The sequence below is a fragment of the Hemicordylus capensis genome, chromosome 5 (assembly GCF_027244095.1).
Source record: "Hemicordylus capensis ecotype Gifberg chromosome 5, rHemCap1.1.pri, whole genome shotgun sequence".
Lineage (NCBI taxonomy): Eukaryota > Metazoa > Chordata > Lepidosauria > Squamata > Cordylidae > Hemicordylus > Hemicordylus capensis.
In genome coordinates this window covers 124,234,638-124,258,480 of record NC_069661.1, presented here as the reverse complement: position 1 = coordinate 124,258,480, position 23,843 = coordinate 124,234,638, and the positions used below count along the sequence as shown (strand labels likewise).

General features: G+C 45.6%; 1 protein-coding gene across 3 annotated transcripts; it reads right to left on the bottom strand.

The window, feature by feature from the left end:
* Nucleotides 1-5,568: 5,568 nt before the first annotated feature.
* On the bottom strand, nucleotides 5,569-21,480 carry LOC128325684 (homeobox protein HMX1-like). Of its 3 annotated transcripts, none has more exons than XR_008307561.1 (3): nucleotides 21,209-21,480; nucleotides 17,370-17,486; nucleotides 7,865-8,003 (listed from the first exon to the last, which is right to left on the bottom strand). XR_008307561.1 is itself a non-coding variant. In XM_053251338.1 (2 exons), exons 1-2 carry the CDS (start codon nucleotides 10,332-10,334, stop codon nucleotides 7,336-7,338), a joined length of 978 nt encoding a protein of 325 aa, XP_053107313.1. In that variant the 5' UTR covers nucleotides 10,335-10,973; the 3' UTR covers nucleotides 5,569-7,335. The 3 variants fall into 3 exon arrangements, 1 of the variants encoding a protein (XP_053107313.1); XR_008307560.1 differs by lacking the exon at nucleotides 7,865-8,003 and adding an exon at nucleotides 15,560-16,230 and having other exon boundaries at nucleotides 21,209-21,479; XM_053251338.1 differs by lacking the exons at nucleotides 17,370-17,486; nucleotides 21,209-21,480 and adding an exon at nucleotides 10,025-10,973 and having other exon boundaries at nucleotides 5,569-8,003.
* Nucleotides 21,481-23,843: the final 2,363 nt, after the last annotated feature.

Below are 23,843 nucleotides of genomic sequence, written 5' to 3'. Positions count from 1 at the left end.
TAAGAAACCCCTGGGCACTTGCATCTCACTCACTCACCCTTCAGCCTCAACTGCACTGCCGCCTTTCCCCAGGCTGCAGCACGAAGTCCGAGCGATGCCGGGTTAAGAAGGGTACGGTATAAAATACGAATAAATGTCCTCACAGGTCGAAGGCGGTGGAGTCTACGCTGCCCGCTCTTGGTCACAAGTAATTTCAACTCCAGTGGAAGCATGAGCAGGCAGACTTCATAGAGCCAACAGGTTATTTCAATCGAAGAGCATCCGCGCATAACTGGTGCAATGGATCTAGCTATTGGCCTTCAGTAACTTGTGCCAGATCCTCCCTCTTAGCGTTATATCATTCATCCTGGTGATGATTCTCAGCGGTTTCAGTATTAATACCAGGGGACGGTGCAAGACAGAGCGCTCTTGTTTCTTATTCTGTGTCCCACTACGTTCAGTGGTGCATCTTACTCTAAAGCAAGTGTGGGATTGCAGCCTGCCTGACTGCATATCTATGCGGAAGCAAGTTGCACTGAGTTAAATGGGATTTGTTCCAGGTGTAGGACTGCAGTCCTAATCGCGTAACTGCTGCTTCAGAAGTGATTCAGAAGTATGGTCCTGTAAGCAGTACTGACCCTGGTGTATGCGCATGTCCAAAAAATAATATGGAGAGTCGCAAAACCTACAGAATACAAAGGAAACAACAAATATTCGTTGTAGAGAGTGCGGACTAGAAACTCGTTTTTTCACAGGGCTTTCTCTTTGAGAACTTCCACGGATCCCAAAGAGTATTTCATTTCTATTCAGTGGAGTATGCTTCCAAGTAAGGTTACGATCCTGAAATCAATAGCACTTACTCTCGCGTAAATATGGTCGAGAGAAGGCTTGACCGCTTCCTGGAAATGTGCGTCTTTTAAGGCAAACCTTTTAGTGGGTTATACATCTAGCGGCTTCTGACCCCCCTACCCCCCACAGATATGCATACATATTTACTTGGATGTGAGTGCCCTTAAATCGAACTTGTTTGCTACACCTAAAATAAGTGCTACGGCTCTTCTTTACATTAAAACACTAGTTAGGCTTGACTTTGGGTATTTTGTTTTGTTTTGTTTTTAAAACCAGCTAACTAAAAACAGTTTTACCATGTTTGCATTGACATAATACTCACCTAGATTTACTTCCAAGGTTATGTGTTTAAATGCTGCCTTTCGAGATGCATCTTTTCCCTACCCCCATCCAACCTAAGCTATATCAGCTTCTGACCTCTCCTCCGGGTATATTAAACACCTCCAGTTCCTCGCTATTTGTGTTGCTCGGATCAAACAGTCCAAATCTACAACTAAATTATTCCAGAGTAGATCCTGGGGAAATATTTTCTTCACATTCTTGACTTGAGCACCCAATTATGGAAAGGCGATCTACCTGGGTTGACCAATCCCCGACCTTTCTGCTTTTTTCTGTTGTCCAGTGTATTACAAATCCATTCGAAGAGGTGGAAATTTTGCAGCTAGCTTCAGTAGGTCTTCCACCCTTGTCTGTAATAACCTGTTCTGCAGTTTAGAAGTTCCCTCTTTAAAGAGGTGTCAGCAACAAAGCACTTTCCCAGGGACCCTTACTTTTGTCGCCTAGTGTGAGTTTTTAGAATCCCAAACTGTGAAACCAAAGTAGAAATATAAGAATGCACACGTTTTGTTGACCCCATTAACCACCAGAAATATATGGGAATGGTATTTAGATTTTTGCATTCGATAAGTATTCGAATGGCATTTCGAATGCCCCGAGCAGCGGCTGAATTTGAAAAACACCGAGATCGGATGCGTATTTTCCCTGCTCTTTTTTCGCTTTTGTTTTAAAACACTGCTCAGTGCCCTGCTAAGATGAGAGCACAGACTTGAGGCTCATTCACAGGTCGTGTTCAACTCTGGTACAACGAACGTACAGTGTACAGTACAGGTCTGTACACAGGTACAGTCATACATGTTATGTTGAATGCAGAAACAGAACACACTGCCTGTCTGTACCATGCACTTGAAGGACCTGTATCCAGGTTCACTTTTAAAATGAACACAGGCACAGTCATTCACACAAACACATGTACCAGTGTACAGGCATCTGTGCACTCGTACAGCATAATGTCTGAATGGTGTTTACTGCACACTCAACTAAGTGGAAACTTCTTACAAGAGTGGAACCGAAGTGATAATGCTGCTGCAACTCTCCAGGCCCTATAGGGATGCGACACACAGCAATTCTAATGCGACACTCCGCTAGCACAGCAATTCTAAAAAGGGTCTCCCAGAAGCAAGCCCCATTGTGAGCCAGGTAGGTATACATAGGATTGCAGCCTTAAATGTGTGTACGGAGGTGGGTGAAAAGAATGAAAGCGACCTGCTGCTTTTAGAGAGTGCTGCTGAAGGCCTTGGAACTGGAGTTCCCTTGAGATCTACCTGGTAGAGACGTTATGCTTTCTGCTCGCTTTCCATAACTACCACCGCCACAGAAGTAGCATACAATCCTTCCCGCACCATCCTTCCGGTTCAGAGAAGTATGGTCCGGTTTCAGTTTGGCGTTTGCGCTGAGTGGTGAGTTGTTTGTTTTAAAGGGTGAATAGACCCTCCTGGGGGAAAGTTGGCAAAGGGCCATTAGCTTCTTGAAGGAATCATCAATCATCATCATCATCATCATCATCATCATCCTTCTTCTCCTCACAAGAGGAGACACACATTAAAATGATAAAACTGAATTAATTTCATTTTGTAATGTTGAGAGCTGTGTGAACGTTTGATAAAAAGGTTTCATGTCAATTAGATACCTAACACAACCTCCCATCTTTTATAATAAATTGTTGGCGCCTGTTGCCCTTTTAGGGTTTTAGGGTTTTAGGGTTTCGGCGATTCCACTTTGACCTCAAAAGTACGAGAGGGGACGGATGAGCACCTAGTTAGGAACCCTTGATTACAGGGCGAGATCATCTCTTAGCAATAGCAATAGCAATAGCACTTACATTTATATACCGCTCTATAGCCAGAGCTCTCTAAGCGGTTTACAATGATTTTTAGCATATTGCCCCCAACATTCTGGGTACTCATTTTACCGACCTCGGAAGGATGGAAGGCTGAGTCAACCTTGAGCCCCTGGTCAGGATCGAACTTGTAACCTTCTGGTTACAGGGCGGCAGTTTTTTTTACCACTGTGCCACCAGGGGCTCATTGTGCCACCAGGGGCTCATTCTCTTGGCGAACACACGAAGCTTTGAAGTGCCAACGGACGATCTACCGTATTCCTAATAATCAGAAATAAACGTGATTTCCTGGCATAAAAGTAACCTGCCAATCGGAACAATAGCGAAGAGTGACCCACCGATGTTGGCAAAACAGGAGGGTCCAGTCACTTCCTTGACCACGTGGACTGCTACTCACTGCGCATCTTAATTGCAGCACCATTTCCCAAACAAAGATTGTGAGGCAGAGATGAAATAAGTGTTTAGAATCTGCTGAAGGCAATCTATTCAGAGGCAAAGTCTGGAAGGAACGGAGCCAGTCAGTGATCGATCCGGCAGAACTTGCTAGGAGGCTGGATGTTGAGCTGGATGTTGGTGTTTTACCAGGCTGGATGTTGAGCACGTGTGTGTCTTATCCCCGGCTAAGGTATAAAAAGCCGTAAGACGGTGGCAAGAAAAATGCATCACTTGGCAAGGATATTGATAGTGTTCAAGAATTCATTTAAAGTGTGATTAATAACTCGGGATTTATATCTTTGAGGACTCCAGACGTGTTCCGGAAGATTTCTGTCCCAGTTCAGATAATTTCTCAGGCGTGGGAGGCGGCGGGAGAGCTCCGTGGCGTCTTCAGTGCAATTTAGCTAAGCTGTTCTAGCAATCCCCATTAAGGAAACATCAATAGAAAAGATTTATGACCCATAGTCATATTACAGCTGTAAGAGGCGCGGATGTAGTTGTAAAGGCCTTGTTCTACCAAGGCTGTCGTTCTGGCATACGTTCTTAGAAATAAGCTTATTGTTTTTTTGTATATACTCATCACATCAGTTAGTCTACAGGGTGTTGTTCTTTTTTCTTTTTTTCTTTGTTCAGTAACAACGTAGAGTTCAAAGCACTTCACGTTATCTAAGTAACAGCCTGAAAACCCGTGTCCACTTGCTTGGGAGTAATTTCCATTGAACACATTAGATTTGCTTTCAAGTAATAGGCCTGGGCATCGCATTCTTTAGGATCAGAATGCAAATCAAATAGCCCTCCAGTAACACCTTGCGACTGAATAATTTAACTGTATAATTCATGCATTAGGTAGTAATTGTTTTTGAAGCAGAAGGTTATTTCTTCACCCTTAACTACCTCCAAGGAAACAATCTATACAAGTGAAATTAATCTTTTAGTTTATGTAAATCGTTTATTCTTAAAGGTTAAGATTATGCACTATGTTGTGAATGCTCGACTGCCTTCAGCATTCAAAACGGCAAAATCAAATTTTCAGGGCACTGGCAGACGTTGCAGTCTGATCCTATGGATGGTCAGTCAAAGGATTGCAGTTACCTCAAGCAACTCCATGCACCTTTGTTTGGACGCAAGCCCCACTGTGTTCAGTGGGACTTACTCCCTGGTAAGCCTGGAGAGGATTCCAGCCTCATAATCGTAACAGATGGTCTGAATTCAGATTGGACAACCGTTTAAAAAGAAGTCCATACATTGCAAATTAACTTATATGAAAAAACGTTTATTGAAATAATCAAGCGCCGTTTTAAAAGCAACCAAGAAGACCTTTAAAAAACCTGGCTTATTCATTTAGAGGTGCCAGTTTCTTGCCTTAAAGGACATTTAGCAGAATAAATCCGAGCATCTGTCAGGGAGGAGAAAGAAAGAGTCGAAGAAGAGAGTGGTCAGGTGCCTAAAGAGAAATCCTTCCTGGGTTTGATACTCTGGCAGCGAAATATCATCGATCTTGAACCGCGAGCAGCGATTTTCTGAAAATTGGCAGTCGAACTAGTTTTCTGTGCTTTCTTGGCTGCGTGTAAACACGTGGCTAACTCCAGAGGGAGCGAGAACGAGGTAGGCCTCTTGGGTTCCACAGGGACAAATGCCTCACACTGACCTGGGTCTTACTGTTTTACTCCGAAGTAAATACCGCAACTAAATGGGATGTCCCCATAGTATGCCTAACACAGCAGCCTTCAAGCATTTGCTCTGTAGGATCCGCCCCTCTGGATCGCGTCTTTTCTCAGTTCTCCTTTGATGATGTGATCGTAACAAATGTTGTGTTTCATCAGGGCTGCAAAGCTTGAAAGGCCCTCGGAGGCAGGTTAGAACAAGACAGATGAGTAGTATACTGCCTGTATTATAAATAGTATTCTAGAGCATGTGATCTTCTTGAACAGATCCTGTATTTTGCCACAGCGTACTGAGGCAGCTTTTTCTAGCCAAGCCACACTACTAAATTTGTACCAACGTGAGTGGGCAGTTTCATTTAAGAATACACGACTGTTATGTAAAATGTGGGTTTTTTCCTTTAAAAAACCTGCTTATATAGTTAATTATTACTTTGTCGTCTAAAATACACTACTCATAATACTAACTGAAAGATAAACCAAAAAGGAAATTTATTTTCCCCCATTTAATTTTCTCTGTATAGATGAACACTGCTACCACAGTCATTAATTCATATTTGCAGCAAGCAGAACAAAATGCATTGTTTAAAGCCAAAGGTTTGGAAAAGTTGTATTTATACAAAAGATTCCCTTCAAATATTATAGGCAACATGGCTGTTCCATTCTTACTGGTGACTATTGCATCTTCTAACAAAAAACGGTTAGTTTGTTGCAAATATAAATTAAACATTTCAAATCAGTAAACCCCTTTTTAAACGTGGAAAAAAACGCCACCCACCCCTAAAGCTTCCCAGATCTACACAACGAATAGCTCCGAGGTAATAGGCTAAATTACATTTGAGTATACTACAATACATATGATCAAAGCTTGACCTTTCACCAGAAGTGACTAGCCAGAGAGCCTTTCTTCTTTTCTTTTAGCTTTGTTACAGCAAACTGCCAGAATTTAGGATTAATTTGTGAGTCGGTGTTGTTTTTAGAGATACTTAGACAGAGAAAAGGGTTAAAGAAACATAGTTCAAGCATGCATAATACTTCATATAATACCGCGTTACAGTTGCTACAGACAGTTTATCAAGTTTGACTCTAACATGTCGTGAATTGGGCACATTGAGGAACAGCCCAGCTTTCCATAGGAAACAGGGAACATATTTTGTGACTGAAAGAAATCAGAACAATTGGCAACTCAGCAAATTGATCTCCATCAAGTATTTAAACAGAAATAGGCTATAATATCATAGGAAGGTTTTCAAATGGGGCGCTTTGGAAAATGGTTGAAGAGCGCAAATAATGGTTTAAAGTTTCAAAATATTTTACACCATAAATTAACTAACATAAACTGTAGTTAGTATAGTACATGCTTTAGATTGGTTTGTTCTTAAAGAGAGACGGATCGTGAAATACAGAAAATAAACTCGAATAAGAATTTTATATCAGAAAAAAGTTACTGAACAAACCTGCAATCATTTCCTGCTATTTGCATGAAAACAGCCCCAAATCGAGGAATTATTTTCAAATTAGAAAACAATTCCCTTTAGTAAGTGATCAATTCCAGTTTCATCTTCTTTTCTTTTGTTGTTTAAAAAACACCTGAGGCCTTTCCTAGAAAGGAAAAATTGCATGAGCAGTGTTGGGAGCGCAGGTGAAGGGCGGGTGGTGGTGGGGGGACTAGTTTAATTCCAACAATCCAGTTTTAGTTTAAATCCTCATCATCATATGAAAGGTCTATAGGCAACCGATTCACGTGTTTTCAATTATTCTTTTCATCTGAGACAGGGCAATAGCGAGTGGAGAGAAGGGGGAGGCAGTGTTCCTAGAACTGTGGGTAGAAAAGCTTTTTTAAAAACCTCTACATTCTTTCCTTACTCAACATAGTTAAGATTGCCTCAATTAAGAAATACCAGAACATCAGCACTTTTCATAGTCGAAATGTAAAGGTAGTTTCTAGTGCTCCAACTCACGGTCACAGCTGGCCTTTTTCTAGAGTTCTTGGAAGGAAGGAACCTCTGGCAGGTTCTTTCTGGCTTTGAATGCACGATATGATCAGAGACTTCTGAGCTAGAGAGGCCTCGAAGCCTTCTACTTTCCTTGTCTTTAAAAAAAAAATCATTATGCCCGGAAACATGTGTATTGCACCTTTAAAAAAAAAAGAAAAGAAAAGCATCGACTCAAGTAGTTTAGAAATAGAAAGGAAAACGGTGCCAAGGTGGGGAGAGAAAGGGAGTCCCGCCGGGATCAAACGAGTCCTGTCATTTGCGACCTCAGAAAGGAGACTGAGGTGGCCGGGAAGGTGGCCAGTGGGTAGGTGACCCCGCTGGAAACGCCGACCAGAGGCGGGGACCCGTGGGGCGGCGGGGGCGGCGGGGGCGGCAAGGGAAAACAGCCCAGGGCACTTCCGGCAGGCGAGTTTTCGTGATAGAGGATGGGCACCCGGACGACCCTCTGGGCCGTGTGCGAGAGGTTGGCGGCGGCTTCCAGATCGGCGGCCAGCTGCCTCTTCCATTTGTTGCGGCGGTTCTGGAACCAGATCTTGACCTGCGTCTCGGTGAGGTGGAGGGAGGCGGCCAGCCCGGCCCGCTCGGCGCTGCTCAGGTAGCGCTTCACGTCGAAGGTCGACTCCAGCTGGAAGACCTGGCTGCGGCTGAACACCGTGCGCGTCTTCTTCTTGCGCCCGGCAGCGGCAGCGGCCGCCCTGGCGTCGCCGGAGTCGGACTCCTCCACCCGCTCCTCCTCCAGACTACTGCTGCTGCTGGTGCTGCCGCCGCCGGCTCCCCTGCACGCCAACTCCCCTCTCTTCTCGGCCGCCGGGCACAGTTCGGCGGGCACTTTCTCGCCGCCTCCTGCCGGCGCCGCCTTCTCCGGCGCTGCTTCCTCGGAGATCTCCGGAGAATCTCGGTCACTAGCTAAAGAGGAGCAGGAGAGAGAAAAGGAGGAAGGTTTCTGGTGCAAGTCAAGGATCCCGCGCCCTGAGCGGGAGAAATACATAAATACACCCCACCCACCCCCCGCTCCCGGCTCACGTATTAACGGTTAGGCTGATATACTTAAATGGCTCCCCCCACGGATTTGTGTTAGCACTTGAGCTCTGTAATGATCACACAGCGGCCTAAGCGGTCCATGACATTTTAGAACCACCAAAACCTGATCATTGGTGCTATTCGTGGCGCTGCTTCTGTCTTCTCCGTCTCCTCCTCCTCGCGATCCCACAGGCGCCCATTTATATGAGCGAGAAGGGATTTGTCGGCAGGAAAGACTAAGGAGCAGATGATCATGCCGACTTCTTTAGCAATGATCCTAAACAGACTTATTTGGAAGAATCCACTAAAATCAACGCGCCTTACTTCCACATAGACGTGTTCAAGATTCAAGTGCCAAAGCTCAGAAAACCATCCTCAGGAGGCCGGCCGAAATGGTAAGGGTTAAAAGTGCAGAAAATGAGTTACCTACTGTGGGGTCCCCCTTTTTAAAATTTAAAATATGACTTTTCATTTTTTTAAAAAAAGAACATTAAGAAAAATTGGAAGAAGAAGGAAAAAAAGACAGCAGAAGGCCAAATCACTTCCCTGGTAGGACCACTGTTGGTGCGGTTTCCAAATCTCCCATTTGTGTGTCGGTTCCCAGAGTACCGACCATACTTACTCCCTGGATTTTCGAACTACCGTTTTTAGTTGGAGCAAGGCCATTTTTGCAAAGGAATAATCCGATCCAGTTAAACGCAAACATCTGGATTTAAGCAGATTCAATCTTATTAACAGGACATGTGGCTGAGTCAATGAAACTTTTACACTCCTCCAAAACACTTGGCTTGGAAGTCAGTTCCATCGCAGGGACATGCTTCCAGGAAAGGTGTTTAGGCAAGGTGTAGGTGTGGTATAAAACGGCCTTCACACCCCCAGACACTTAGCCTGAACCGAATTATAAACTGGGCTGTATACTCAAGGGAGGAAGACTGAAGGGAGATAAGCATGATTCCGACTGAAGGTATATATTTCCATGGTTCATATAGTTCTCATTAAAAAAAAAAAAACAGCTCACATTTTCGGGGGGCGGGGGGAGGATTTGATATTTCTCGAGCCAAGGCATAGGTGCAAAAGCAAGCCTTTGAAGGCACATATGGAGTGGGGGCAAGACTCAAGACACCTATGTTTTGACGCTTTAGCGACCAGTGTAACGTGAATACCTTAGCCAAATCTAGATATTAGGGACAAGAAGGGCCCGCTGACAGTTGTAAAGTTGATCGCAATGTTTTGCATTAGAAACTGTGAAAATTAATGTTGCTAATATATGCTGGTCAAATGACTGGATTTAAATAAAAGTCTAAATGTTGCTAATAATAGCAGTAGTAGTAGGAAGGAAAAGAAAGAGAGGAAGGAAGGAAGGAAGGAAGGAAGGAAGGCAGATAGCTGCACAAGAGTCTTAAGAGAGGTGAGGGACCCTCTCAGAAGAGCCCCTCGACAAATGTCTGGGCACATGACAGTCCTACGGGATTTTGTTTTTAAAAAATCTTGGCCAGTTTCGGTCGTCAAAGGACTCGGGCCAAAATGCAGCCTCCAGGTCAGCCGTGACTGAGGTGAAGCTAAGTGGGTTTCCTGGGAGAAAGTTCGGATGACACCTAAAGAACCCCCTTCTAGCCTCGCACTGCTGGGCCAGAGATTTGCCATCTCTCTGTGGCTCAGAAAGACTCTCCTGTCATTCGGCCTGTTCCAGAAATCCATTGCTGGAAGTCCAGAAATCCATTTGGGGCGGTGGAGGGGGGGCGAGATAGAGAGCTCTTTGGGCCGTAGCGGGGACAGCCAATTGAGCTGTCTTGACGGCTGCTTTGACAACTACAGCGTGCCCGGGACTTACAAAGGGAGCTGGGGAAAGCCAAGCAAGCGAAGTTGCTAGAGAAGAACCGCCGCGATCCTCGACGGCTGGGACTTACTTTCCGGACTAGCGCATCCAATGAACGCCACACGAGTCCTTCTGTACCAGTCCACGGTGCTTTCCCGAAGTGGGTAGCCGTGCAGACCCAGACCAAAATGGGAGACATGGCACTGGCAGCAGGCAATGGCGCAATGGCTGCCAGCAAGCCCTCCCTGCGCCCGCGTCTCTTTGTGGCCGTCCTCCTCGGCACTGTCCGACTTTCTCTCCTCTTTGGCTTTGGCTCCTAGTAAATTCGCGATGAAGAAAGAGGAGACGCGGGCCGAGGCGTTCGCGGGATGCGCGCTTTCTGTCGCTTCGTCGGGCATCATGGAAGGGAAGCGAAAGCCAGCGCGGCGGCGGCAAGGGGCTGCTGCTGCTGTCCGGGCAGCTTCCAAGGCAATCGCCTCCTTCCTCAGCTTAGCCCAGCGCAGCCTCACTGGGTCGGGGAAGGTTTTTTTCCGGAGTAATCATTCCAGATCGCTCTCTGCCATCATTTCCTGTAAGGGCAGCACGAAGGGAAACCCCCATCGGAGGCGCCAGATTCTGCGCGAAAACGATCAGGAGGAAATAAAAATGTCAGGGGAGTCAAACGCTTTACAAGCGAGGAACAATTCTCCGATTGGACGAGCAGAGCGGCAAATGGGATTACTTAAGGAAGAGCAGGGACAGGAGCGCACGAAAGAGGGCCCGCCAGAGAGCGCGCCGCCCGGGGCTCGCAGCTTCGTCACTCACAAGCCTTTTTTTATTTAGGTCAATTGGGGAGCAAATCAAGGCGCAGAAAGCGAGACTATCTGGCTACAACTCTTGGAGAAAGGAGGAAGACCGGAGTCCGCACCTCCCATTGGTCAGCTTGGACTGAGCGGACAGGCAAAGTAACCAATCACTCCCTCTGCCGTGGAAGGCTGCTGATGACAGGCAATTCACAATACACGGATTGCTTTCAATGCTCCCCCTTTAAATGCCTTATTTGGATCTCTTCGCGCCCCCCTCCCGTGGCTACTGGAAAGACAACTTCTTTTGTAGAAAGGCTTGGAGTAGCTCCTACATGGTTAGGTACCATTTGCAGCGCGGACACCCAAATCTGGAAGGCAGAAATCGGCATCTTCTTCTCCTAGGCTGTGTGTTTCACACACGTGTGATCGAAGGCCAGGGTCGGCCTCTGGAGCTGTACGAATGAAGGACCAGCGGCGCGCTTCCACAGTGCTCAGTCTCCCTGAGCTTTTCTCGGCAGAGATCAGGGTTTGGTCTGGAGACAGTCCCCTCCTCGGTCTCCATGCTTTGTTTTAAACCCGCGTCCATAATCTGAGGAGGATTTGTTCCACAGACTGGCGGGAAGAAGCCATCGAAGATCCATCCTAGCCGGGCTTTCATAGCCACTGGCCCGGTGGCTAGTCTGATCGCTTTGGGGCGCTATGAAGGTACTTTTCCCCTGACGAAGAAAGGCACGAAGCTGAAGGCTGTCCGAAGAAGTCAGATCGGGCTCAAGAAGCCGAAGGGAGAGCGAGAGCGGTCTAAAAATTAGGCCGGCGGGCGACTGGGGCCTGCAGAATGAGACCCAGAGTCAGCTGAAGAGTCTCTCCGCCAGTGCCAGCAGGAGCCCGAGCCACAATCCGCCCAGTGGAGCCATCGTGGTAGCCGATTTGGATCAGTGGGATAATCTCCGAGAGCCCAGGACAGCCAAGGTTTGCTTGGGTTGCTACTCAGTTTGTCAGTCTCTCCTTGGGGCAGGGCAGAAAGGCTCTTACTTCTCGACCCTCCCTTTCTGAGCAGGTGGAGGATCAGGGTGCGAGAAAACTTCCGGTCACCCTGCGAACCGGCAGCTTGTCGGTAGGTGGTAGGTGCGCGCAGCGGGCGCAACCCTGCCCAAGCAGACGAGGCTGGCAGGGCTGACTGTTTCCTGCGAGGCGTTAGACGCCTCTGTTCGGCGGATGCCATGAAGGGTGACTGTCAAAATGCTCCGCGGAGCCCGCTGGCCCAGGAGGAAGTTCATCGGCCCCTCTTTGCAAGTTTGACAGCCGCGCTTAAGGACCGAGGCAACCAGCGTTTGAAAGCCCCGCCTTTCCGCCCAGAACGATTTTAACGCTTTTCTTGGGTTTCTGGGCTTAGCTAGCGCACAAATGAAGGTCATTTTAAGCATCGCGGGGCGTTGGGAGGTGGGGTTGTCTTGGAAGTAGACACTACCGGTAAAATGTACTTCTGGGGTTTCCTATGCACACATAGTGAGTAGGCCCACGGAACTCAGTGGGACGCGGACAGGCTACAGGCACACACCTCGGTTATCTTGTTTTTTGTATTCTGTGCTACCTATTTTTGTATTCTGTGCAAATTACTGTACTATTGTTATCCAAAGACATGCACTTAGTTTGACCTTCAGCATTTCAGGGAGAGAGGAGGACACAGCGATGGAAGACCAGCTCTAGTACAGCTGGCTGATGTGCCTTTTTGAAGCCTCATAAGCTTCAAGAGGATGCCCAAGGAGCATCAATCGGACCCTGCATTTTCATCGGAAGATTAATACCACTTCCGATTGCTTCGGTAAAGATACAGGGCAATTTAAAACATGGATAACTCACTCCACTGAGCTATAAAAGTGTGATGTACAAAAGAATGAAACTCTATTGTCTAAACATTAACATGAACAGGTGCAAAATGTGTAGCGTCTGTCTGGCCCAGAATAAGAATAAGAACAAGAACCAACTGTATAAACTATTTATTACAAGAGTTGCATTTGTTTAGATAGTTTTGTCAGTCTGATCCACAGCTCAGTTAAAATATATGGGTGAACATCCATAACAGTTTTAACCCCACGAATATTTGGTTTCACTGGAATGTAGAGTGAACTACGAGTAAACGTAAAGTGCTTTTGGTTTTTTAAAGATTTCATCCCCTATTTTTTTCTAGTTCAGTTTGTGATATATTCAAGATATGTGGTTTATACTAGCTATATTTACTTAAAAGGTCAAAACCACAGAGATACAGAAACAGTTGAAATGAGCATAGGAGCACCTCTATTACATATGTGGAATATTTGATGCTTTGGAATATTTTGTTCCATTAATATCAATGGGACTTTGTTTCACACACATGTGCATATGTATATATGTATATTCCATAGTATGACAAAGCATCCTAGGGTAAAATATGATGTTCCTTCACTCTGCATGAATTCATGCCAGATCCTAAGCACAATTACTTGGAAGTAAATTCCACTACAATTAATCAGATTTGGTTTCAAGGAAATTTATTTTGTGCAGGGCTCTCCCCTGCAGAGCCACCAACACCACATTGTGACGACAAGGCAGAATGCATTTCTTAATCCCTTCCCCCCAACTCTTGCTTTAGCTTCTGGGAAGAGGGGATCCGGTGGAGTCTTGTTCACAGAGAGAAAACAGCCTTGAACCTGGCCCCTTCTCCCCGGTTCTGCTTTGTTTGCCCTCTTGAAGAAGGAGGGAAAGTACCGCAAGAAGTTGAAACAAGAGGAGAATCTCACGACTGTCAGTTTTCTCTCATTATTATAGAAAACATATACAGTTAAGGCTGCAATCCAAAACACACCTATGAAATGCCTCAGCTTGATCCTATGTATGTAGCTATGATCCCATGCTTGATTCTACACATGGGACCAACTGAACACAAAATATAATCTCTGTATTCCTTAGGAATTCCTCTGCCCAAATGAGTGTGCATAAAATTTCAGCATTCCAGGTATATTATTGGGTTATCCTTCCAGAATGGAGTGTGCAGCATACACTGGCCAGGTGACATGGAATTTAGGAACTTTCCTTCTGATTCCATAAATCAGCTAAAATTGGGTGTGCTCCCAAAGTTGACATTGTAACTCAAGGTAACTGATTATTAGTGATATTTATATTGATAAATACTCTCTCCATTGCCATATTGGTTTCTTTCCCTGGGTGAACACAGTTCCCAGAAAACTGTTAAGAACACTTCTTACTGCATTTTTCATGATTCATACAGTTTCTTTGGCTCTAGCCAAAAGTGATTGTCCACTGTCCAGTTCTCCCCAACACCTGACATGAATAGTTTTTAAAAGATGTATCATTATCTATAATGGCAAAAAAAAATGTGGTATAACTAAGTTTATAGACAGTATGGTTCAAGTGTTGGACTTAGAGCTGGGTTGAAACCCTGTCATGAAACTCACTGCAACCTGCAGTCGCACTCTCTAAGATACCTCACAGGGTCCTTGTGAGGATAAAGTAGGGGATGGGAGAACCATGTGTACCACTCTAGCTATATTCACACATTATGTTCAACACTTGTACAAGTATACACTGTGCACACAGATCTTGACACATGTACAGTTATTCACACATTTTGTTGGACACAGATATCAGTATACTTCCTATCTGTGAACCATGCTTTTGAGAGGCCTGTATCCAGGTTCACTTTTTAAATGAGTGCAGGTAGTTATTCACACAAACACATGTATGAGTGTACATACATCTGTACACTCATACAATATAATGTCTGAATAGGGTTCTTGAGCTCCTTGGAAGAAGAGTGGAATATAAATGTAATAAATATATTATCTATGGCACAATATTTATTTGTTTGTTTGTTTATTTATTGTACAATAGGTAGTATATTTATTACATTTATATTCCACCCTTCCTAAGGAGAACAAGGTTCTTCTTAAGGAGAACAATTATAACTAGCTGGGCTGGACGCAGAGCATCTGCGCCTCTACTTCACTGAGGCTCCCCCCCCGCCAATGTTCCCCCCCGCCCATGCCGTGTTCCCCCCCACACACTGCCCACCCACTGACACTTCCCACCCACCCACCACCGTTGTTTTCTTCCGGCCTAGCCTCCGCCGTCTTCTTCTGTACACCCCCGCCATTTTCTCTGCCCACCAGCTGGCTGCCAGCCACCCACTGCTGCCTTTTTTCCCCAGCCGGGCCCCTGGCCCAGCTGCCACTGCCATTTTCTTCCCTCCCACCCATCTCTGTCGCTATCCAGCAGCTGCTCATGAACTCTCGCGAGAGCTGCCACACATAGGATTAGTGACGGGTATGCCATATATGTGTGTGTGTGTGTGTGTGTGTGTATGTTCATAGCAGTTGCTGTTTGGGGACAATATTTTAGCAATCAAAGCTTTCTGAAAAGACATCCTATATATGCCATGAAGTTTATGCAGAGAGAGGGAGAGGGGGGGTCATTTGCTCTTGATATGCTAAATAATTGCCCAGTTAAAGTTTCATATCATTTTCCCTACAGGGAGAAAAACAATTGGGAGTAATGATTTTGAGCAGAAAAAAATTGCTGGGAAGGAAAAGGTTAAGGATTTCCCTTTTCCTCTGTACAGACTAGAAGCCTCAAATACTTCAAGAAAACAAATATACACATTAGTTGTGTGTAATGTGTAGTTTGGCCTTGACAAGCAGGCCACACTGCTGCTTCAAAAGGTTGCCTAGCAACCAACAGGCCCACTACTAAATCTAACATTAATTATGCAGTAGTGAGGGAAATCATTTTACCTAATACACTGACATTAGGAGGAAGACTGGAGCACATAACTACAAAATATGGAATAGAAGCTTGTCTGTTTAATATATTTACACCACACCTTTCTGCTTGATAACAGGCATCTAAGGTAGCTGAGAATAAGACACCAATACATAAACATGTAAGTTTTTTCTTTTTAAAGCATCTGATAAAAGGCTCTGGTGAGGGGCAATCATGAAAAATTCCATTCCCCCCCCCCCCCCGGCCTGGGCAGCTCTTAGCTCTTCTCAGTGACAGGGGTGGTTTAATGAAGGCTCTGAGGGTACAATGATGGAAAATGTCAGTTCCTGAGACTTTAGATGTTATTATGTTCACACATCACACACCTCATTGTCTGCATGTTCATTATAATGTTTGAAAAGGGAGCCTATACATGCACACATGTTGGCTCTCCACAAAGTCACATAGGGTTCCTCACTGCATGGGATGCTGACCCCTGTAGAGCTTTCAGACATTCTGCCAAATGCCTAGATGTCAGGGGGTGGAGCAGCAGATGGTGGATGTCAGGAAAAGGCTGGCTAGCCCAGCCCCACTTCCCCTGCCTCATGTGTTCACCATCCATGTGGGAGGGAATGAGTGAATGGACCATAGTGACTGAAGCATTTTACAGTCCACACTGATGTCTATTCTTTTTTCTCCCCCATGACTGCCAGGACTTCTGATATTTATACGGCATCTTTCCTTGCACACCTTCTATCTGAAAATAGAAAATGGTGGGCTCCTTTAGATAACTGTGGGTTGCAGGAGTTACACTTAGGGATGTGCACGGTACTGCGGCTGGGCAGTTCAGAGGCCCCGGGGTTGCGCGCACGCAACGGGTGCATGTGCACCTGGCACTTCTGGCCACTTCCGGCCGATGAGGGCAACGGGGCGGCAGCGGGGTATGCTGCCGCCCCGAAGGTTTTTAGAAAAATATGGCACTGGTGGGGGGAACGTGGCAGGAGGGGTAGTGCATCCTCTCACCGCCCTTAAAGTGCCAACCCCAAGGCCTTCGAACATTGAACTGGCCCCAGCATCTGAACCGGTTCATGCACATCCCTAGTTACAGTTCAACACACATGTCCATCTGGCCCAGAAAACCTAAGCACAAGTTATGTATGAAATGGCCATGCCAAAGAACTGGCGCCCATCATAAACTGGTGTAATGTACTGTTAGGCAGGGAGCCACCAAATGGCGCAGCGGGGGAGTAACTTGCCTCGGGAGCAAGAGGTTGCTGGTCCAAATCCCTGCTAGGGGATTAATTTCCCAGACTATGGGAAAGACCTATATCAGGTAGCAGCGATATAGGAAGGTGCTGAAAGGCATCATCTTATACTGTGCGGGAGATGGCAATGGTAAACCTCTCCTGTATTCTACCAAAGAAAACCACAGGGCTCTGTGTGCGCCAGGAGTTAACACCAACTCGATAGCACAACTTTACTTTACTGTTAGGCAGTAAATTCTACAGAGTGAAATACAACATATTGTTATACTTTTAATTTAGCAAAGTAAACAGTGGAAGTGGCAGTAGAAAGCCATCTTCCTTCTGAATCCTAAAGTAAGGAAATATGACAATTTAAATTAGAGTGCAGAGCGCATTGAAGAATATGAATGGATTTTATGTACATTTAAATACAAGTCCTACAGAGTTCAACCTAACTTACTCCCAGATATACATGTATGATGACTGCAGCCCTAAAGTCCAGTTCTGTTAGTTCTGTATAGATGTATACAGATGCTAGATGTCATAACTATAAACTCAACATAAAGCATAGATTTTAGAAATCCATTAATGATGATGACGATTTGCAATAGACAGGAAACAGTGAGCACAATCTGAGAGGAAAATAGCTTACTCTGTTTTCAGATGCATGGAATGAAAAATGCAACATGGTTTATATGTTCCAACATCCCCTTTTAATGTGCTTTTCTCTGCACAGAACAGAAATTTCCTCTTATTTCATTGGGGCACACTGAAAAGAGACAAGAATGAATTGGTAGAGTGTGACATAGTGCCCTCTAGAGGAGAACATCAGCATCACTGTCAAAAGTGACTCTTCATGAAACATATAAATTGGTACAGCCAGTTCATTTTGTTTTGTTTATTACATTTATATATCACCAGTTCATAAAATCTCAAAGTGATTTAACCAAGGACACCAGGGTAACTGACATCAGAAGTGACAGAGCCTTAGGAACTGCCAGCACAAAATGGTGGATTGAGGGGGCAGAGCCAGTCGCAAAATGGCAATTGGTCCAAACATCTACAATGAAGAAATAAGGGATTTTAACAGTAAAACCCATGGCTGACGTACCATGCAACATAAGGCACACAGCAGAACGAGAAATTTGCACAGTCACACAAAACTGTGCAAATTGAGTTGTACAATAGTGCAGCCATTGTATGTGTGTGCGCGCACACACAACTGTTGCACAACTCTGCACAATTTTTTGCACTTGCACAACTGTGGAAACATTATGTTCCACTGTGTGCCTAACATCCCCTGCTAACTGAGCAAAGAGGCACCTTTTAAAAGTGGTAATTCTCTTTATTTAGCAGGGGGAGAGCAACTGGCCCTACCTACCCCCAGCACAGCATCCCTTTAGTGGCTGTTGCTGGTGTCTATCTTATGTTTCTTTTTTAAGACTGTGAGCCCTTTGGAAACATAGAGCCATTTAACATGCTTTTGATAAGCCTTTCCCCCTATCAGCAGATCGGATGAGCTGTGAACCACACGAGAGCTGAAAACACGACTAGCACTTCCCAGCTTTACCTTCTGCAATGGGTGGGTTCTCATGATCCTGGAAATTTTAGGTGATGTCAGATTGGCACCACACCAACCTAACATTTAACCAAAATTGATAATCTAGGATTTGATTTTGTTTGCCAATCTCTGTTGAATGTTGGATTGACATGGTCCCAGTCCAAAGTTTTCCCCAATTTTCCAGTTCTAATGATTGGAAATTGAGCTCGCATACCCCTCAAAACTCCCATTTTCCAGTCAGCCACCCTCCTGCAGTTTGTAGGAAGCTGCTCATTCAGACCAGCCATGCCCCCTCCAATATTATCTTCTCCTACGGAGATAGCTATTGGCCAGCTTTCCTTATGGCACAATCCAATGCATAAGTTTTTATTTATAAAATATAAATAAAGTTAAACAAGGCATACCAAGTCTTAAAGATATCATGATATCTGATAATATGCTGCTTACTCTCACTGGGTGATTCTGAGTGGTCACACTTTCCCTCTCTCAGCCTAATCTACTTCACTGAGTTGTTGGAAACAATAGGAATTAGAAACCCCATCCTTTTTTATTTACCTACACCCTCTTTCTCTCTCTTTTAAAAAAATATACACTTCACTAAAGGAATCAACATAGTAAAATGTTTGCCAGCAGAGGCTATCTCCTCAAGACATGGTGGGTTAGGAAACCTGAAGGTTTTTTTAAATTATAAAGGACAAATAATGAACAACTATGATAATTATAGTTATCAAAGAAATAGCCAAAGTAGCCTAATATTCGTGTAAAAGTCTTCCGAAAATTTCTGAATGGGGGAGGGTGTGTGAAAGTCATGGCAAAGTGCAATGTAAATGTATATTGTGAATTATCTCTGCAACATAATCCTAAATCATAAATTGATTGATTGATTGATTGATTTGATTTGATTTGATTTGATTTGTATACCGCCCTTCCAAAATGGCTCAGGGTGGCTCAAAGTGGCTCAATGGCTCATTTATAAATGTAATAAAAGAGCAGGAGGAAGAAGGAGGAAGAACAAATTCTTCTTCTTCTGTGGCCCACAGAGAGAACTGGAGGCACAGAGGTAAAGAAAGTTGCAGCTCCCATAAAAACCAGGGTTTCACATAGGATGGGGATGATTTTGGGGGATTGTGGGGAGCCAAAGAAAGCAAGTTATGTGCTTTGCAGGAGGGAAGATCCATCATTGCACTTAATGCTCTGCTCTCCACTATATTTAGCTGCCAAGGGTTTTCACAGTGTTCAGTACATGAGGCAATGGTTATTTGCCTGAGCCACTATGCTCAAAGGGAGAGAAGAATGGCAGCATGTGCCTTGTGTAAAGGGAAGAGCCATTGTTTTCATCTGTCCCCAGAGGCGTAACTAGGGAAAATAGCGCCTAGGGCAAGCACTGAAATTGCGCCCCTGTCCAAACAGGAATGATGGGACTTGTAGTCAACAATATCTGGAAATCCCTGTTAAAAGGAACACTGTACCATCTAGACATGGTTGTTGATCAAAACCTGAAAACATGAGCCATCTCTGTAAAAGACTTAGAACAACAGTCAGGAGTTATGCGAGGATTCCAAATGTCATTTTCTCTGTCTCATCCCATTCTTTTTAAAAAACATGACTTTGTCCTAGAGGATCATCTGCCCAAATAGACACTAGCAAAATAGGGGAAGAAGAAGGTGGTGGTGGTGGTGGGGTGTCTATAAACCAGTGAATGATTCCTGCCAGCCTTTGTCTTATGATGACTGTTGGCTCATGATGGGGTATATGTGCATTCACCACACCAGTGCTTACTTTGACACCAAGAGGGAGGAGGATACATTAGTTTGCCACATTAGACAGAGGCAGTTGCAACAGGAGCAGACAGCCAAGTTCTGCCAGGGCCAAAACCAGCCCCTGCCAGACTAAGAAATCATTGTAATTTGCCCCTTCCTGTCACAAGCAGCGTGCTGGTCTTTTATTATTGACTCTAACTCTCAAATATCCCAGTCATGGATGGAAAATTCAGGGTCAATTTACAAGAGACACATTTTCTACATGGAAGTTTCTTCTGTGCAGGTGTTGTGCAGAAACCCATGTGTAGTGCCCGCCAGGGGCATAGCAAGGTTGGAATGGGCCAAGATGAGATTTTAAAATGGGCCAACAGCCCCTCAATGTCCAGGGCCTCCACACACCCCAGGCTCCCAAGGATTTAAGTCTGATATTTCAAAATAAGTATGCTGCGTGGAAATACATTTCACTGAATACACACATGCACACTCCACAGTATATAGTGAGTACTATTGAGTACTATATATTTATGCTACTTTTAATGCCTAGAACACACTAGCATCGCTAATTATTAAAATGGCCCCCTCACTGCAGATTAGCAAAGGAGACTTTCAACCATGTAGGGTGAGCCTATGTTTGTTTTCTCAGAATTCTGAACAAATTCAGTAATGTTTGATTCCAGGAGGTTTTTCACAGGAGGCTTTTAAAGCCCTTTAAGACACATCTCCTCTGGAATGGAGGTGCTGCATTCACATGTTGGCCAGATTTACCCTGAAGTCCCTGCAAGTTATTGGAGAGCAGTTCACACACAAGAAAAATAAAATAAAATAAAATAAAAGCACAATACATGCTTCACAGTTCTCACTCAGACCTTCTGGATTGCAAAACAACTTGAACATAAGTGCATTTATGAATGAATGAATGAATGAATGAATAAATAAATAAATAAATATTTGTTCCAGGAGTTTTTGTAATTTTCTGCCCTGAAACAAGCCACTTATAGGCCTTTTAAGATAGTTTTTGTTTTTAAAGCCAGCACATTTCCCAGTCTGTTTTAAATTAAATATTCAGAGACTTCTCAGTCTCGCCCCACCCCCCATATCAAAGCCCTATGGCAAGCAGATCCTTATATTGGGGCGGGGGGGTGTTATCACAAAAAGGAATTCACAGCCTACCTGGCAAAGGCTGTACTGGATGGTCTGGTCAGAGGGTCTGCTGCAGGGAACTCTGCCAGCCCTGGCTTCCTGCCTCCCTTCGGGCCTGCCGAGTTCAGGCTTCAGGGAGGCCTACTTGGAGGCCTCTCTGGAAGCCCCACCCACCTGCCGATCAGCTGAGAGCCGGGGAGACAAGAGCTCTGCAGTTTGCAGGCTGCTCCAATCCTAGGCCTTGCCGTTCCTAGGCCTCGCCGATCCTAGGCTGGAGCTGGAGGCAGGTGGCTGAGGGGCCCTGGGGCTGGGCAGGTGGGCAATGGGGTGGGGGTGGCAGGAACTGGCGTGGCACCCCCACCTCAGTGGTGCCTAGGGCATGTGCCCTGCCTGCCCCCCCAGTTCCGCCTATGTCTGTCCCTATGAATGCTAACCCACAAGTAATGCCTTGGTGATCCCTGGCCCTAGGGATAATTAATTGCAATCAACAAGAGCCAGAGCCTTCTCAGTGGTGGCCCCAACTCTATGGAACGGTCTCCCGGATAATATCAGAACTCTCCATGATCTGTTGGCCTTTCGTAAGGCATGTAAGACTGAAATGTTCCACCGGGTGTTCGGTCGCTGAGAAAGCTGGTCATCCTTGGTTAGTATGTCATTTGGAATTTATGAGGCTATGTAAGATATATGTTTATGAAATTGTGTTGTTGTGTATGTTTGCTTGTAAGCTGCCCTGAGTCCTATGGGAGTAGGACAACATATACATCTAAATGAATAAATAAACAAACAGCAACAAAGATGCTCATGTAGAAGATGAGTCTTCTTGGCGACTTGCATGGGCGTAGCGTCCACTGGACAAGCAGCAACAAATTTCCATGGGCCCAGAGGGTCAGGGGGCCCCCGAGGGGCTGCCAAACAGACCACCCCACCGCCACTGCCCCGCCCCTGCCCTTGCCCTGCTACCCCTGCCCTTGCCCTGCTGCTGCCTCTTATCTTTGCCCCTGTGAGGTGCTGTGGCTGGACCGGGCCTCTCTGGCCAGCTGGCATGCCCCCCCCCCCTATCTCACTGGCCAGCCAAACTGCACACCTCCACAGTTCAACTATGGAAATCACATGTTCATGATGTAATGGGCATGTGACATCCATAGTCGGACTGTGCAAGCGTGCAGTTTGGCTGGCCAGTGGCCGGCGGGGGGGGGGGGGGGGACGACGACACCAGCCTGCTGGAGAGGCCCGGCCAGGCCCAGCCACATTGTCTGCTGCCATTCTGGCAGCAAAGATAAGAAGCAGAGGCAGGGCAAGGGCGGCAGTGCAGGGTAGGGGTAGCGGTGTGGAGGGGAGATGATTGTTGCTCCACCCCTTGCATCTGATGTCAGACGCAGGGGGCATACCTTGGGGCATGCACAATGGGGGCCCCCCTACGAAGATTTTGTCCCTGGGCCCCCAGAGGTCTCTCTACATCCCTGGCTACTTGGTTGAGTAGTATTCAGGGCCTGTGACTACTAAGTAGCCTAAGTGATTGGGGGCAGCAGCATCACTGACCTGACCACTTGCTTGGCAGAGACAGATTTACTTATCAGTGGCATGGCTCATTTGCTGGTGCTTGGGATGTAGATGGAAAAGGAGAGGAGACACGGATAAATGCTTTGGGTCTAGTGTGCATGGGCACAGATCAGCATGAGGAAGTGCTCTTAATGGCTTTGTTTTGCACAGCATTCAGGGCCAAAGGCATCGTTTTCATTTGTCTGGGCACTGGAAAATGTTGCATTTGCAGGTAGAAAGAGTTTCCCAATGGTTCAGACAACAGCTTCTGCTAGTTCTCCCATCTGTAATGGAGAAGGCATGTTCAGCAGGCAGCTATCAGTGTAGTTAGTTATCTGAATGAGTTCCTTTTACGTTGGGTTGCAAATTGCAGTGGGGAAATTAAGTGTCTCTATGAGGTTTTCCTAATGGACCAATCCAGATGTCTAGTTCTAGGTTGCTTGCACACTAGATCCCTTTAGCACTGCTACGAAATTGCAGTTCTGCAGTCAGGTGAAAATGGAATTGTAGTTATGTAGCTTCACACAGTACTGAATGTGCATTATATTGGTATTACAGCAGTGGCTGACTGGAGGCTCTCCAACTATTGCTGGACTACAACTCCCATCATCTGCTGCAATTCATTGCAGCAGGACATGATGAGAACTGTAGTCTGACAGTAGCTGGAGACTCTTAGATTGACCACCCCTGCTCTACTGAAATACAACAATGACTGTCCTCACAAGAAAGGCACACCCCACACCCAGCATCTCTTTGCAATTGCCCCACATGCGGCACCCCATGTTCCAGTTAGCAGTGAACTCTTGGGGGGGGGAGTGAGTGGGGGCAGGACAATTACTGACCTCAGAAAACGGGTGCCAAGGACCTTGTGTGGACTGCCTTGTTCATGTCTTGAGCCAGCCAAGGAAGGAGGAACTGATCTCAGTACATGCCTTGCCCTGTGAATATATCCCTGGCAGAAATATTTCCCGGCATTTCATTGAAAAAGAATGACTCTGTTCTGCTTCCTTGTTGTACTTTGTTCAAAATAGAATTGGTTGGAATTAAATTGGACATAGGGGAAAAGAAATAGTGGGGTTTTTTTCTGGCTAGCACTGGGAAGTGCAAGAAGAAAGTTGGCAACTTT